Raw genomic sequence first — 17,097 nt, forward strand, 5'->3', positions numbered from 1 at the left:
AATCACCTTCCCCACTGTCATGGATTCAGGGCTGGGGATGGTTGTTCCATCCCTGGGTTAGTTTGGAACAGCTGTGCCAACTTAGCAGCTCAAAGAAGGCAGAAGCAGGGATAGAAAACAAGGGTTTGCATGAAGACCCAGCTTAAGCCTTCGTTCCACTCTCTGTAACATTTAAAACAGTAGATTTCATGCATGTTGCTGAAAGTCCTCCATTTGCTCCAAGAAACTGCACATTTCTCACAAAAAAGTGGTAATTTCCACAGTAAATTTTGGTAAAGAGCATGGGTGCATCCCATTGGAATTTTTGCACCTGTCATTAGAAAAATAAAAAAGGTGAAGCCTGTTCTCATCTTCCCTCACTGCTATCCCGTCATTTTCAACATTTCAAAGGTTTTAATAACACAGAAAATAAAACTTATTCAGTGAAAATCAGAAGCCAAGTTGTTTTGCTCCACTAGGACATATAAGTGTATCGGGAAAAATTGTCCACAGGAACAGAGGTTTCATCTCCCCAGCAGAGACTCAAACCAGGCACTGGCAACTCTAAATCCTTATGCTTCAAAATCCAGGCTAAGGAAAGGAGAAATAAACCCCTTCCTCCCCACAAGTGTCCATCAGCAACATGCTAAGCCAGGAGGAACTTTTTATGGTTTAAAATGTTACTCAGAACTCGGGTGCCACCTTTTCTTCCTCCCTGCCTGCACTTTGAAACAATAAAAGGGAGAGGGGGACACGCAGGGCAGCTTTAGCCATCAGTGTCCTCAGAGCTTGACTCTTGCAGGTTAAGTGCAATCATGGATGATATCTGGGACAACTGCTTGAACCCAAAGCCATTAGCTGCCTCCCTGCTGAATCCCCAGGGCCCGGCTGTCTCCTTGCATTAGAGGCAACACAAATGGAACCTTCTCCTCGGATCTGGGAACTTGGCACAGCGCCCAGGCTGGGGAAACCACTTCCCAGAGCATCCCCAGTCCCAAAGGGAAGGCTTCCAACCAGCCAGTGCTGCCACAATTTCCTGTCCAGCCATCCTGTCCCTGATGTCACGGGCACAAATACCTCCAGATCCACGGGGAACAGCTGGGTGGTGCAAGGGGAAGAGGGATCCTCCAGCATTCCCACTGCTGACACCCGGGACCCACACAGGCGTTGAAGATGCTGGGGAAAGGTAAGCCAAACCTCATCCTCTTTCAGAGCTTTTCAGCTCATGCCATCCTCTCCCAGCCTTCCAGGCACTAGGAAGAGCTTCAGGCATTCCAAGGACCAACCAGCAGGGTACAGGGCAGAAAGGGCTCAGGGACCACCTCTTTGCTTTGCTTTTTCCTTGTGAGGCCTCTGAGCACTTCCCACCTTCAGGTCCCACTAACAAAACTCAAAATCTTCTCCTAAGAGGTAGAACTTTCACTTCTATCTGGACGCCCAGAACACTTCAGCTCTCTGTCGAGATGCCACAGTGCCACCAGAAATGCAGGAGGCAGTGCCAGGCTCTTGGAGCAGCATGTCTGCATCCCACAGAGCCACCCTGGGAGGCTCCCAACACCTGTCTGGAAGGGAAACCTCAGCACCCACGTGAGCACAGGCAGGAAGGATGGGAGTGCTTCTTTTTGCTTCAGGCCAAGTTGATATGCAGCACAGGAGGTGGCTGGCATTTAGCATTAACATTTGTCTCTCCCTAGAAAGTCTGTCTCCTTTCCAGATAACCAAACGATGTTTTGCAGGAGGAAGGGCAACGTTTCACTGCTGCAGCCCCTGGCTATCCTGTTTCCATGTACTGCAGCAGAGGGGAGCTGGACTGCCCCCACAGCGAGAGCAAAGCTGGAAATTAGCTCTCTCCCCTCATCCTGCAGGGTATTTTAAAACTGGTGTGGTCTGTGTGTCTGACTAATGCAGGTTCACATGTTAGAAAATGTTCCTCCCAGCTGAGCTGCGCGTGGCCGAACTCCCCACCACCAAATCCTCTCCCTCAACTTTTGGGACTTCATTCTAAATACAAAACTGGAGGGAAGAAAGCATCAAATCCCCACCTGTGGACTGGCGTGTGCCACGAAATTCATCCCTGGGGCCGAGGACAGGGCGACGGGGTGGGAGGCCAGGGAGGAGGCGATGACCCTGTAGGGCGATGCCAGGGCGTTCACCGGGGAGCCGAGGGCGCTCATGGGCGATGGCAGCGCCCGCGCCGCGCTCCCGGGGGGCTCCAGGAAGCCGGGGGGCCCCTCCAGCACCGGGCTCCCCGTGGACAGCCCCGAGGACAGGCTGACGGACGTGGAGCTGGCGTGCACGGGGGAATCTGCGGGGAGAAGCGGAGAGGTGAAGGGCCACCAGCTGCACAGCCTGGTTGTGTCGGCTTAAAATGCCAGCCCGGCCTCAAAACCAAGCAGAAAACCATGCTGCAGAGGGAAAAGAACAAAGTGTGGGTTATAGCACAGGGAAATGAGTTATGGACTGTTGGAACGCTGGTTCCTGAGAAATTGAGACTTTCTGTGCTGACCCCACAAGAGAACAATGCGTTTAACCTGAGACCGCAGAGAAGACTTCCAAAATTAAATGATAAAACTAAAGTTATGAGTGTGTAGTTTGAATAGAAGTGTGTAATATCACATAGTAGAAAACTTAAGACTTTAAAGTTTTAGAATATAGAATATACATAGAATTTATTTACATTTTTATATAGAATATATAAAACAAGATAGAAGTTGTAGAGCCAAAATTAGTCCTCCTTCACCTTCTTCTTCATGAGTTTGAACAGTATTGTATTACATATATAACGATATAATATAATATAATATAATATATATAATACAATTAATATAATATAATATAATATAATATAATATAATATAATATAATATAATATAATATAAATATAATAATAAATAGTATATATATATATATACACTAAATTTAAAAGTCCACATTGCGAGTCATGGGTAATTAGTCATCGAATTAAAAGTAAAAATAATTTAAGTGTCATTTCTTAATTAGACAGTTTATCCTTAAAAGGCCTTGTAGAGAAAGAAATACAACTCAATTTTTAGCTTGTTAGAGTGAAGTGCTATAAAACGCACAGTTTGTGAGATTGTAATATAAATAAGAAGTAATAAACATCTGAGTCCAAACAAGAAATACCATCTCACACATTTAATCCCAGCCTTGGCAAAAGAAAGAAACTAGTGAATCCTCAATATTCAGCAACAAAATTTATTGTGGAGATAATGTTTAATAACAAAATATTCCTTTTCCACTTCGGTGCCTCAGCAGACTTGGAGGAAGGCACCACTGCCTGCCTGCCTCAGGCTGCTTTTCAGTGTGCTCTGAACTCTTCCCCGAGCTCCCATTTCTTTTGTCTGAGCCAGCTCTAGGGACAGCACACTTCTGAAACCCTGAAATCCTCACCAGCCAGCCTGGAAACTCTGAACGTTCCACTAGTCTGATGAAGAAGCACCTCTGCTCTGGCCTTGTGCTGCCATGGCTCAGTTTTCCCCCTTCCCACTCAGTGTGCCTCCACTGTGCCTTTTCACATGTTCACTCCCAAAACTGGGTGCAGCACCTTCCACAGGAGCTGGAGCAACCCAGGAATGGCTCACGACACGCCTGCAATGCAAGTTTCAGGACAAGGCAGCCACAAAGCAATTTTTGTCCTTTATTTTTCCTCATTTGTACAAATCAGAGCAGAGAGTTTGGCCACACAGATGTGCCAGGGCACTCTCACAGCTACCAGGACAGGGGGTTCCCTCCCTCCACACTGAGGAGCTGCAGTGCACATCACCAGGCTGAGCCTCACAGCAGCCACACGAGATCAGCCTGCCCCTGAACCCTGCTGAGGAAGAGGTGGTGTAAAAAAACAATACAACCCTGATCATTGCCACTTCAGGGCAGACTCTGAGGCTGAACAGCTCAGCCAAGGCCTAAATACTGTCTCCTGTAAGACATTATTTACCCTCCTCAAACATTCAGAGGGTATCTGGGCACCAAATGCCCACTAGTCCAAATGGGTCGTGCATCTAGGTGCATTTTAAGGATTTCCATGACCTTTTCTCCCTCCCTTCGAATTTACCAGCCCTAGTTAGCATTAGCTGTCATTAACATTCCTGTGAACCATTATTTCTCTGTTGGTTTTCCAGCACAGGAGATCATTCCCTGGAGTGGCAAGGCGAAGATGTTGTGTGGGAAGGTCACACAGCTGGTTTTTCATGGCTGGCACAGAGGATACATTCTCCCATTGCATTTGCAAGTAAGGCAGCGCTTGGGTGTTTTGTTTGTTTGTGGTTTTTTCCCTCCTTTTAACATTATTGCAAAGTTATTTACGTGACAGTGTTTGTTATTCTACCTGAAGTAACAATCAAATCTGATTCAAAGGGAAGATGCACAATAAAGACGGGAAAAGGTCAGCTTGCTGAATAACATTAAAGACATTTGTCAGAGTCAAGGAGGACTCGATCCGCCGTTATCAACCCGCTTCAGACTTAATTCTGCTGAGGGAGGGGGAGAAAAGGTCTTTGTCAATTCTTGCTTTGGCTTTTTGGATCAATTCTCCCGGTGGGAAAGCGATGTGCAGCACGAGGAAGCCGGCTCAATGACAACAGCAGAAGCCTCAGAGGCAGCGAGGCGGTCTGGAGGCAGGAGCAGGGCTCTGCCTGCTGCCACAGTCACCCCACATCCCCCTGCCACCATCAGGGAGACACACAGCCTGCTTGCTGCTAGCAGACAGCAACATCCCTGCCTCGGAATGGATTCCAAGTGCTCCAGTCCTTCATCCCAGGGAGAGAGTGCCTGCAGCACTGGGCAGAAGCTGTGCTGTTGGCTTGGAGCCCCCTCCCTCACCCCACAAGCACTCAGCTCACACAGGCACCTCAGATGTTTCTTGGGGCTTAAAAGGACCATCCTGACTTGGGCCATTATCAGCTTCAGAGAAAAACAAATGCATTTTTCATCACCTGTGGTACCAGGTACAACACACAGTCCTCCCCAGCATCTGCAGCACAGACCTAGAAAGAATTTGCTTTTACGCCTCTTTAAATAACTAGGTAAACAACATTGCCTTTGAGGATTCCTCAGCTTGGAAAATAAGTCATTGCAGGGGATACTGGGCAGAGATCTATCACACCAGGAGAGCTGAGCAGAAGAATGATTCTTCATCCTTTTCCATTAACACAGCAAAGGGCATATTTTGAAAGTATCATGCAGAAGATTTAAACCAATAAGGAAAGACACCCAGGGGAGTTAACTGTTTGCTTTTATGCCAGACCTTTCAGAAACGCTGTCACTGCCAAGTTTCTCCATTAGAGAGGCTCCAGGTTTCACAAGGACCCAGAGCAAGGCTTCCACTCCAGGAGGCTGCTGGTCAGTGCAAGCCCCACGTGGGCTCGTGCCCCTGCCAGGGCTGTGCCCAGGGGCATCCCCCAGACCCCAGGATGGGATCAAAGGCCAAAGCCAGGAAACCTGGAGGGTTTTACCCCGTTACACCTCTGTGATCCCAGCAATGAGATACCAGAGAGGAGGTGTGAATGCACAAAGGAGTGTTTGCTGGTGGAGATGGATGGATAAATGAAAATACCTACTGGGGAGCACAGGGGTGTAAAGCCAGGCTTTGCCAGGGCCTGATGACACAAACCAGAGTTAACATTTGTTTCTACAGTGCCTGGCTACACTGTCCTGCCAAGGCTCTGACAAACCCCTTGGTCAAATCCAGCAGTGTTAAATTTCCATTTACCAAACAACAACTTTATCTGTTACAAATTCAAATAAAGCCCCCATCTAAAAAACCACAACAATGATGACAAAAAGCTCACAAACAACAAAAAACTTTGACTTCCCGTCCCCTTCTGGGGTAAGTCTGCTAAGTCATCCACCAGGGGAGTAGAAATGCATTCTCCTGCACCTCCTTTCAGCTTCTCATTTTCAGGCTAGAGTGGTCAGAGAGGGATATAAGACATGACTGTTAGCAGACTATCAGCTTGTGAGAGGAACAATTTTCATGGCTGAAAGGTGTGCAGGAAGAGCCAAGCCAAAGCATCCTTGACCCTGGGGTTAATTATTCGCTCAGCTGAGTACGCTCAAACTTGTTCCAGTTCAAAGAAGCCAGGGAGGTCTGGACTGTGCAAATGGCCAAGTTTTGAAAGAAAATAATGAAATGAAATTACCTGCAAGAAAATACTGATGGTCTGTGTCCCACATCTCCCAGCAGAACCCAGAAGGTCTTGGGTTCACCGGGATGGAATGGCTTTAGTCCAGCATCATTTGGGAGACAGACAAATGGCAGTGGAACAGGGCTGGGGAGGAGGGAAGCAGCTGTGGGACGGAGCAGGCTGGGCTGGGGAGGCAGGAGTCAGTCCTGCACGGGGCACAGGTGACACTTACCCGGGCCTGCAGCGTGTCCGTCAGGTAATGCAAGGTGACAGCAGGGACGGGCACGCCCCGAGCACGGGGCACCAGCCACGCTGGCCATGTCCCCACGCCAGCTGGGGAAGGCCAGCTGGGACCTGCACCAGCACCAGGGCTCGCTGCCGCTCCTCGCCCCCGCCCCGCACTCACCGTGGCTCATTCCTGACCCACAGCTGGGGCTGTTTGTCTGTCCTTCTTCACTGCTTCCTTCTCCACATTAATGCCTGGACTGGGAGTTTCCTGCCCAAGCTCAGGGAAGCTTGATTTTGTATTTATTTCTCTCTGGAGGAGCAGGGGAAGGGAGGACAGGAGGATTGTGTGGATTTTTCAGTATCTCCGCTGCAAACATGCACTGCCCAGAGAAGCCAGTGCCTCCATCAACTCTCCACAAGCTGCCTTAAACAGAAGCACACACTCCAGCCTTCTCTTGGAAGGGTGCAAAGCTTAAGAAGGAAGAACTTGCTTCTAGGTGCTTCAAAGTGGCTCTGCAAATTACAGCATTGTTTGTGGCAGGGAGCAGCTGAAGCACACACACACACACACAAAGACAGTGTCCATCTCGTTGCTTCAGCATTCAGAATAAGGATTATATCCAATGTCAGCTTAAGCATCTCTGCTGCCATTCGGAAAAATAATGAAGAAAGGCCCCAAGAAACACTCAGTTCTCTGCATTTTGAAATTACTGCCTTTGAGGACACAAGCAACAGCATTATCCTCACCCACCAGCTACTGAAGATGAGCAAGCACAAAAAACTTCAATACTCAACTTCCATCTGTGTTTCATCTTCACTTTAGCAAAATCCTAATCCAGGGATAGGAAACTTGCATGAATGGCCTCATAAAAGCAGAAGAACACCATCTACATCACAGCAGATGTGTAGGTGTCCAACAGATGCACCTGCAGAGCACAAAAGCTTCAGGTCCACTACACAATGCTAAACAGCCAGGTCTGGGCTGGCACAGAGCAACTGAACCAAGGTGAGCTTGATAAAGGCACCATGGATGCCTTTACCAAGCTCTGAGCTCCAAACACTTCACAGGTAAAGCTGAGGAAGGCGTGGAAACGAAGACTTCTCTTCTTCAAGAGCTCACAAGTGACCCCAAATACCCTGGTGAAGGCAGTAGGAAGAGAAGGAGCCAGGCTGCAACCCATAAAACTGTCTTGATTTTCACACAAATAATGGTAGCAAACATTAGCTTCAGCAGTGACACCTGAGCAGAAAGAAGAAACAAACTGCAGAGATCAGAAATATCCAACACTGTCTGTTTAACCACCACAGGCTGCAGGTTTGTTTTGTCCAATGCCCCTCCAGCTGCAACACCCAGCAAAGCCTTGAGAGAAATACCTGTGTTCAACACCAGGGTCTGACCTCATCTAAGGCCTGACACAATCCTTGAAGAGCCCTGGCAAGCCCAGAGATGATGATACTCTCAACATTCACAGTTTCCTTTTTAATATCAGCGAGAATCAAAAGCTGGAAGTCATCAAATAATGAAAAACACTTATGCTCCCAAGGCCTCAGAGAAAAGGTTCACAAACATTTAAAGGTGTGAGTTGCCTGCCTGACACATGACTTTGCAGATACTTCATCCTCTGCAGATCAGAAAGCACCAAGAAGTGGGAAGAGACAGGCAGAGAAGGGCTGATTTCAGGAGAGGAGCACGAGTGTGCGTGGGAGGTGCAGCATGGCAAACAGCTCGTCCTTGGGGACGACCTTGAAAAGGAAATACCTGTGAGAAACACTCCTGAAAGTGGCTGCAGTTATGGTAGCAGGATGCCCACCATAACTGGAATCAAGCAAAGTTCTGCTGCTGTGACTGCAGAAGCTGTTTTTGTTTGATACACAGCAGATGAACCAAAAAACTGTTCCCTTTCTGGTGGTATTTTTAACCATCCAAGCAGATTCCCACAGACAGTACAAACTGCCATGCTAATATCCCACAGAAAGGTTAGTGGGTTTGCCTTGCTTTCAAGGTCCAGTAACCTCTGTGTTTCCATCTTCCTGCTCAACTCCATGTCAATAAATAATGCAGCCTTCCCTGAGCACTAAAAATGAGGAGGGAAAACTCCCAGGGGATGTAGTGGCACATATGGGAGCAGGGGTTTCTCCAACAGGGCAGCACAAAGTTTCCCTCAGCTCTCCAGGTGGTGGGAAGAGCTGATTCCTCTCTTCTCTCCTGTGCCTCCCTTGCAAACAGGGGCCACCCAAAACCTGGCCACAGGAAGCTGTGTGTCGTGTCCAAATGTCCTTGGACATACTGAGCTATTGACCCACTGTCCAATTGCAGTCAAATCAGGCCAAGACCTCAAAATAGCAGCTGCTGCTGAGCCTGCACCAGGGAAAGACTCCTTCAGCAACCACACATCAAGTAATTAAAACAGAACTGCAAGCCAAATTTACTCACCCTAACAAGGTGTCACATCTCCCTGGTGACCACAGTAACACACAAGAGTTGGATAAAATTCCTCGTCTCCAAAAAAAAAGGAAAAAGTTGTTGAATTTGAGGCCTGAAGGTTTTTTTCCACGATTGTTTGATCAGATTTCCCACTTGGCCAGCAGCCACTAGGAAAAACATGCACAAATTCCTATAGCTGTCTCTGAATTTGTGGAGAGGCTACAGGTCCCCAGGAGAACAGATCCCATTGACTGTAGGACCTGTGGTTACACCAGGCAACTAAAGGCAGCTGACTCCTGCTTTAAAAGAAAAATTTTCACAAAATTTAAAATTTAATTTTCCCAGATGCCGAAATTGCCCAGTCACAGGATTTTCTCACACCTTTGCTGGGTCAAAGGGCTCTTTTCCATCTTCACATCTACAATTATAGGAATGGACACAGGGGACATCCAGGGAAAAAAAGCATCCTGCAGATCACAAACCTGGGACTATCACATGAGAAAAAGGTGCCAGCCAGCCAGGCAGCAGAGCCAGTGCAGCACAATGTGGGTTTTCCTCTCCCTATCCCCTAAACGCCCTGGCCTAACCCTGCTTTGCTTGGGAGAGCTGACAAGATCGCAGCCGGAGGTGGTGTGGCCACGGGCCAAGTTACATGAGTACCAATAAAAGAGACTTTGTGGAGGAGCCAAGTTAGTTCTGTCCCCAACCAACGGTGCCAGAGAGCGCTCAGAGAGAGAGGACAGCCAGCACAGCATCTTTCCTTGCCCTGGGAGCTGGGCTTTGGGTGAAATGCATCCTTCTGGAGAATAAAAACACATTTTTAAGCATTTTCTTTGCTCCTGTAGCCCAGCCTTAGCCCACATCTCCTGCTTTAGATGTCTAAGGGTGACTCATCTGTTATTCTACAAACTCATCTGTGACACCCTGGAGTCTGACTGTCCTTTTCTCATCACAAATCATGTGCTTATGACCAAGTTGTGGATGTATTTCTCAGACAAATTTGGTGGTGCTAATCAGATGTTTAAGATCAAAGTGAGTGTTGCACACACCACCAAAAACATGCACCTTATTTCTAACCTGAATGCAGACAAAATTAAGGTAAAGCAGACGCAACAGATACCTGAAAGCAAAGAAAAAGACAGCAAGTAGGTGCCCTTTTTTTGACATTATGGTGAAATTGAAGCCCAGAATTTCAGAGCTAAAGGAAATCTGAATGCAAGAAGATCAGCAGAACCTGCATCACCTTAACTTTGCCCTCCAGCAACACCGTGCAATGAATGCTACAAGCTGACAGCTTAGTGTGGACACTGCCCTGGCATCCTGATGCTCCAGGAAGAGTTCCATGGCTTTTCCAAGGATGGGGGAGCAGTGAACACCAGGAACACATCCCGAGTCTGACGGAGATGCAGGCTGCCTGCACAGGCTTCCTGGTGAGGACCCAAGGCAGTGGAAGATCCCTTCCACCCGTGGTCACCAGCATCTCTCCTCCTCCAAAGCCTGGCTGCTGTGTCACACAGACCCTAAAGCTGTCTGACCAAAACAGGCACTGCTTCCTCAGCCAGCCAGAACCCCCCTCTGCAGAGCCAGCCCCAAGGAGAGGGAGCTGCCACATCACCAAGCTGCCACAGGGACATGGAAGCCCTCTGGCTTTGAGGGGAGCGTGGCCAGGAGTGGCAAACTCCATCCAGGGAGCACAAGATGGGACAGAGGGACTGCTTTAAAGCATCCCAAACAAAACTTGGCCAATGCTTTTGCATCTCTGCCAGGCATTCACATACAGAAAACACCTCTGTTTCTAACACCAAGTTGGAGGCAGGTTAAAACACCAGTTTAATACTTTAAATGGAAGTTAAACTCACAATATACTGAACAGTTAGAGAACAGTCCCTTCGCCTTTATTGGTGGAACAAAAATCCCTCTGCTCCTATTACCAATTTCCTCTGCTAGAAATCTCCCAAAGGCTCTGCTGAGTGTTGTGACCCTTGTCCCTGCAGGGATCTCTGCCTGGTTCCTATGAAGATCAGCTTGAATGTCGCTTTTCTTTTGGTTCGTTGCAAATTTGCACTAGAAATAAATTAAACACAAATAACACTTTCATTGTTTCGTTCTTATTGCAGCAGTAGGGGAGAGTTCAGCTTGTCTTTGCTGGGTCCTTAAAAACACCAGTGAGCAACAGCTTCTCCCAACGAGTCATCTCCTTTCTGCAGAAACAGCCTAAAAAGGTATTTTGGAAAGTCGAGTGCTTGTGAAACTTGAGGATAACTTGATGCAATACCAATGACTTTTCTGGAGTTGGAGAATTACCAGAGGTGAGCATCTGGTGAAAAAGGGAGGGGAAAAAAACCCCACACACTGGGAACATCCCATGTGCAATGCGATGTCTGCACAAACTGCTTCTCCAGCAGAGAAATAAAACTGAGGTACACAGCCTGGGGGCCTCCAGAGCGAATCCTGGAGGCATTTCCCCACTTTGAAAGGCTGGGAATAATATAAAGAGCTTTCCAGAGGTACCAAGACTTGGCACACGCATGCACTTTGAGCTCCATCAGTACTTTCAGTAGTCCATAGGTGGGTGCTCCCAGCCCCTCGCAGCTCCAGCCCACAGCTCCTCAACCCATTCCCCTCGTGTCAGGGCAAGGGGAACAACTTCAGACAAAACATGAAGAGTAATCCCACAGCCATTTCCCAAGAGCAGCTCCTGCAGCCAGGGCTCGCTCACGGTGGGCACGGGGGTGTCACAGCCCTGGCCCCTGGCTGTCCCCCTGAGCAGCCTCCCTTGGCCAACCTGACACAGCTCCACACGATTGTGGTGGGAGCTGTGTCACAAGGGCAGGAGACAGCCCCACAAGGCAGGAGATAGCCCCACAAGGCAAGGAATCAGCCCTCCTAAGATTTTCTCGGGAGGTGTTTCACGTTTGAAAAGTAATTTTAAATACCCCCCCAACAAGTTAATAAAAATTAAATTAGAAAGATGCTTACTTGGTTTGATGCCACAAGGCAAGGAATTAGCCCTCCTAAGATTTTCTCGGGAGGTGTTTCACGTTTGAAAAGTAATTTTAAACACCCCCCCACCCCCAACAAGTTCAATTGGAAAGATGCTTACTTGGTTTGATGCTGTTCCTACAATGCAGAGATTCAAGCCACCACACACAGACACAAACACGCATCTCCCAAGCGATCCGCTAAACTTCAAAGCGGAGCGCAGCCTGCAAAATTTCAGGCAGCCTGCTCTGGCCGTGCAGAAGTTCACAGCACATAAAACCACAGGACAGCTTCGCGGGCACTGCAGGTTACAGCCACATCCGAGCTAGGTTAAACACGTTTTAAATTCCCTTTACACCCCCCCCGCCCCGCGCCAGTTCCTCCCCCTAACCCAGAATGCAAACTCAAGTAAAACACTTACTGCCAAAGCCCGCAGGAAACTTAATGAAGTGAGGATAATTCCCATACATGTTTAATCTTCAGTTCATCGCTCTCCCTTCCCAACACGACCTCCTCCTCCTCCTCTAAAGCCCCAAGGCGCCCGGAGCGCAGCGCAGCCCGCGGCGCTGGGGCATGGCCCCGCAGCGGCGGCGGCTCTCGGCGGCTGCAGGGCTCATCCTCCTCACCCCCGCAGCATGGGGGGCCCAGCCATGCCCCTGTTCCCCCGCTCACAGCCGGCTCCCGTGCTCGGCTGGCTCGGCTCCCTGCGAATTCCCGGCGCTCCGGGCTCGCGGCATAATCGCCCAGTCGATGCTCGGCGGCTCCGGTGTGGATCGGGAATTGGGAGGAGGGGGAGAGGTTAAGTTCTTCGGGGGAGGAGCGTGGTGGGAAGGAGGGGGGGATTTGCTGCTCCACCAGTGTTGGTTCCAGCAGCTCCGGCCATGTGGAGGGTCTCTGTGGCCAGGGAAAGGAGCAGCCCTGGCCGGGAGGAGTTGCACATCCATTCCCGCATCCCACACCAAATCCTGCCGAAATCAGGGCACGGTGGTGCTGGGCTGCAGCCAGCCCCGGGAAATGCAGGGCTGAGGAGAAGCAGGACCTTCCTGGAGCTAGCAGAGCTGGCAGCTCAGCTCCCATCCCCAGCCGCACCCAAAGGAGCACAAAAGACACGCAAAGCACACCAAAAGCCTCATTAACCGGTTGCTAAAGCTGGGGGGTGAGAGGAGGTGGGACACAGGACAGAGCCCGGGGGGCTCAATCCGTGCTGCACACAGTCAGTAAAGTTCACAGCAGGGCTTCAGACAGCCCCAGACCCACACCCACAACTTCATCTAATGCCCAGCCCTCCCGACAATGAAGTTCTGCGGGAAATGTGCAGGAATAAGCAGCAGCAAGCAGCCAGCTGCCAAGGGCAGAGCCACATGCAGTCCCCAGCACTGCCCCTCCAGTGCCTGGTGCCCCGGGTCAGGAACAGCCCCAATTCCCTGACGGCAAACCCCAGCTCTGGGGAGAGGCAGGGATACAGCACAGCCCGCTGATTCTGGGGTCTGATCTGGGAAACCTCAAATAAAGCCGCCTCAAAGGAATGGAGGAGGGAGCATTTTGCCAGAGGTCAGCACTCACAAGTGTGCTGGAAGAGAAGGTGGCTTGCAGACCTGTCATTGCCACCAGCCACACAGCAGAGAAAGGGGCTAGCAAGGGGCTTTGCCTTCCCAGGGGACCATGGGGAGCGTGGCATGCAAGCAGCAAGACAAAAAAAAAAAGGAAGAGCAGATTAGGGTGTTTGGCATCCCATGAGGACCTTCTGGTGTCCCTCCAGGTCACCCCAGGACCCATTTTGCCCTTTGGCAAAGCATGCTGGAGGGGGAGGGCATGGAATCTGCCAGAGCTCCTCAGAGCACCCAGATGCTGGCTGGGGTGCAGTCAGCCCTGGGGGATCACGTCTGCAGGAGAAGGAAAGGTTGCCCTGGTTAGCTCTGTTTCTTCCTTTGCTCTCAGACATTGCCACATCTATTTATCTCTGGCTAGAGTTTAGGCAAGGGAAAGGCTTTATCCTCTCCCTTATGTTAACAATCTTTATATTTAAAAGGTGATTTTCTTCCTCCAATTCCTGCTCTGCATCTGCGTGTGTGATGTGCAGTACTGGGAGGACACCATGGCGTGGATGCACAGCTCTTTATGGGCACCAGGTACATCAGATCAGCTCCAGGGCTTGGAGTTTCCCTGGGAATGGGAACCTAACACTTGGGAGTGCATCTCCACACGGCAGAACAAATGGATAAGCTGCCTGCTGTCAGGAGCAAGGAGGTTTGCAGGCAGTGGTATCAGCATTCTCTATAACCCCTTAGCTGTGGCCTAGGTTTACACACACCTTTTTTTCTCACAGTTAAAGAAACAAAACAACAACCAAGAGATCAGTATTCAGAGTAGGTTCTACTGAGGCAAAAAAGCCACCAAGCAACTGCAGTCTTGCAGGGGGAATACAAACAGCAGAGATCACTCTTGTATTTTCTATCTGGCCACCTTTCACATCTCATTTGTTTTACTGCACAAACATTAATGGCACTGCAGAACTGTTTTTAGGGAAGGAGAGGCAGCTGAGCACACATCCCTCTCACTGGCCACAAGTTTTGAGCCCTGGGGAAGGGAGACCAAAGGGTTTGATGAGCAGCACGAGAGCACAGCACAGCAGCATCTGACTGTGTGGTGCTGTGTCCTGCCCTGCCACCACCCCAACACACATCAAGGCCATCCCCAGTGAATGTCCTCAGCTCAGGCCAGTCCTTCCAGTGTTCACAGCTGCATCCAGGTGCAGGAGATGTAGGCACAGCTCCTGTTTCAGTGGAGGCTGCCCCACACTCCACCCTGTCTAATCCAAGTGGTGTCAATCCCAGCAACCACAAGGATTCCTAACTCATCAGCAAAGTTTGCTGTTTCAGGATAACACTGGCTTTGCCTCCTCTGCTGTCCTTTAACAGCCACGCCGGGGATCCTTGTTAGGAGCAGGAAGCAAAAGCCAGGCACCAGGCAGGGATTCCTCAGTGCCCTGCAGGCAGGAACCCAGGGCACTGCTGAGGAGCAGGCTGCAAGGTGGCTTGTTTCAATCTCCTGATAGAAAATTGGATTTCTCAGCAGGGCAAGTTTTTTTTTCCCTCTGTCACAAGACTGAAAGAAACATTTTTTCAATCACAAAAGCCTAGCAAACAAGCTGCTTTCAAAATAAGTGATTTTCACACACACACACACACACACAAACATGCGCTCAGTAAGATCCAAAACTTCCATGCCAGAGAGGGACTTTGTGCAGCCCCACACACAACCTGCCAGAGGGATGTTTCTCTGCTCTGGTGCCATGGGAAAGCTCTGGCATGCCTGTGCAGAGGGGCAGAGTGGCCTTGTGCCCCTGTCCCCAGGTGCCACTGGCACTCAGGACTCAGATGCTGTTGGATTTTGACACAAATCCACTCTTGCACACCAGTTTCGCTTCCACCTGCTCGAGTCACACCTCCCTGCCCTGCCAGCCTGCCTTGTGCCCTGCCCTCAGGAGGGTTTGTGCCCTTGCCGTGCAGGGGCAGAGGCAGCTGCCTGCCCTGGGAACGGGGAGGTGTGAGCAGCTTTGTGTTCTGAGCACCAGCCGTGCCGAGGTTTTAGCAGTACCATTTATTCTCACCCACCACGCGGGATCTCAGCGGCTTTAATTCCATGCTAATGAAGTTTTAGTAGGGAATTATTTTTATTGATCTGCCCAGAGCAAAGAGCCTGATTTTAGAGCAGCTCTGTCAGCACCCCCTTCCCCACAGCTCTTTTCTTTCTTTGGGAGAGGAAAGAAGACAAAACAGCTCTGAGCTCCTTAAAAAGGTTGGCAGTCCCAAGCAGTAAGTGGATTACTTTATTGATTTTTAGCAGATCTGGGTTAGTGAGTGCTTAGCACTGCAGAACACATGCACACACAGAGCAACTTCAAGGAAACCTCTCCAGGCCCTTTCCTCAGGCAAATCAAGTGGCAGGCAATTAATTTAGGAGACCACCATGGATTTTGGAGCGTGGAGAAGTTCCAGTCCCTGCACCCAAGTCAGTCTGTGACAGACAGAATTTAGGAGCCAGCCCAGCCTCTCTTAAGCAGTACTGCAGGACCTTACAGAGGCAGCCCCTCAGTTTCTTGTAGAACAGCACAATTCACAGCTTCAGAGTATTAAATGCTTTTTATTCCCCTGCCAGTCCTCATTGTTGTGTAAAAGGAGAAGACATCATGACTGCCACTGTTCATTTAGGAAGGAAAACCATGGCCATGCTGCCCCCAGATGGGATTCAGTGCTGCCAGGGGGCCTCCAGCAGCCACACATGGGGGCATCAGTCAGAGCAGGACTCCTGACAAAGCAGAGCTGTTCAAGCCAGCTAAGATGCTAACGTTGTGTTGGGATCCCCAGCTCACTCACTCACCTCCCAGGCAACTTTCCAAGGCCCCTGTACTGTAGATAGTATTTCTGAGTGTGCTGGAATGGCATCTCAAAGAACTCCTCCACCAGTACTGCCCCACCAAGCCTTTAGGGTGGAGCCTGACTGCATAAGGGCCTGCAGGGGATAGTTTTATCCCACTTTGTGCCAGAACCAGGAAAGCTGGAAAGTAAATATGGTCCCTCTTCCTTGAACTAGGAAGAACCCAAATATGTTCAAGAATTCCGTCAGGACCCACCCCATCTTTGTTTAAAGGCAAAGGCAGTCAGTGCATATACTGATGGCACAGATATGACCAAATAAAAAGGTTGCATCTCTTATAATCCCACAGCATTCATCTTCCTCCTGCCACACTGCTCCAGAGTGACAGAATTCCAGAGAAAACCCACTTCCTCTGGGGTGCTGGTGTTAGAGCTGGGGCTCCCTTCACATGGCTAATAAGGTGCAATAAGGGCTACCAGGCTGAGTGCCCCAAGAGCCAAAATGCCCATTCTCCTCCCTGCTAGCCTCTGAGGGTGACACAGGCACCAGGTGACCTACTCAGGGCCAAACAGGAGGAAGTCAGTGCCAGAGCAGGGACTAGAAACTGGATTTCTCCAGGCTGGCAAAGTGGATTGAGCCAACCTCATCCATGTGTTGCACTGGTCCATGGCATTGACCCAGGACAGGCACAAGTCACCAAAAGCAAGTTGCCTCCTTGGAGATGGAGAGGAAAGGAGCTGCTGCATCAGCCCTTCCCCATCCATCCCTGCCCTTCCCCATGTCCAGCAATAACCACAGACACCAAGCTAATGAAATTAAGCCCAGAGCCCCACCGGGCTAATGCAATTACCGACAGCAGCACCTTCAAGCAGCAGCACCACAAACACACCTGCAGGAGCACAGCCTGCCCTCTCCTTCTCCCCAGACCTTCCCTGTCTCTCCCTGAGCCCCACAGCTGCCATC

At 49.8% G+C, this 17,097-nt stretch overlaps 1 protein-coding gene across 2 annotated transcripts in view; it reads right to left on the reverse strand.

The window, feature by feature from the left end:
• RXRG (retinoid X receptor gamma) overlaps positions 1 to 17,097 on the reverse strand; it is a 39,326-nt gene that overhangs the window by 9,669 nt on the left and 12,560 nt on the right. Inside the window, exons 1-2 of one of the 2 annotated variants that reach the window (XM_039730358.1) lie at positions 12,179 to 12,530; positions 2,022 to 2,284 (exon numbers count right to left, since the gene is read on the reverse strand). In XM_039730358.1, the coding sequence (XP_039586292.1) occupies positions 2,022 to 2,284; positions 12,179 to 12,227 (312 nt within the window). In that variant the 5' untranslated portion in view covers positions 12,228 to 12,530. Of the gene's footprint in view, positions 1 to 2,021; positions 2,285 to 12,178; positions 12,531 to 17,097 lie in introns of those variants that run through there. The other variant, XM_039730357.1, reaches the window with a different exon arrangement.

Source organism: Passer montanus, unplaced genomic scaffold (genome assembly GCF_014805655.1).
Source record: "Passer montanus isolate IOZ18808 unplaced genomic scaffold, ASM1480565v1 scaffold71, whole genome shotgun sequence".
In the NCBI taxonomy this organism is placed as follows: domain Eukaryota; kingdom Metazoa; phylum Chordata; class Aves; order Passeriformes; family Passeridae; genus Passer; species Passer montanus.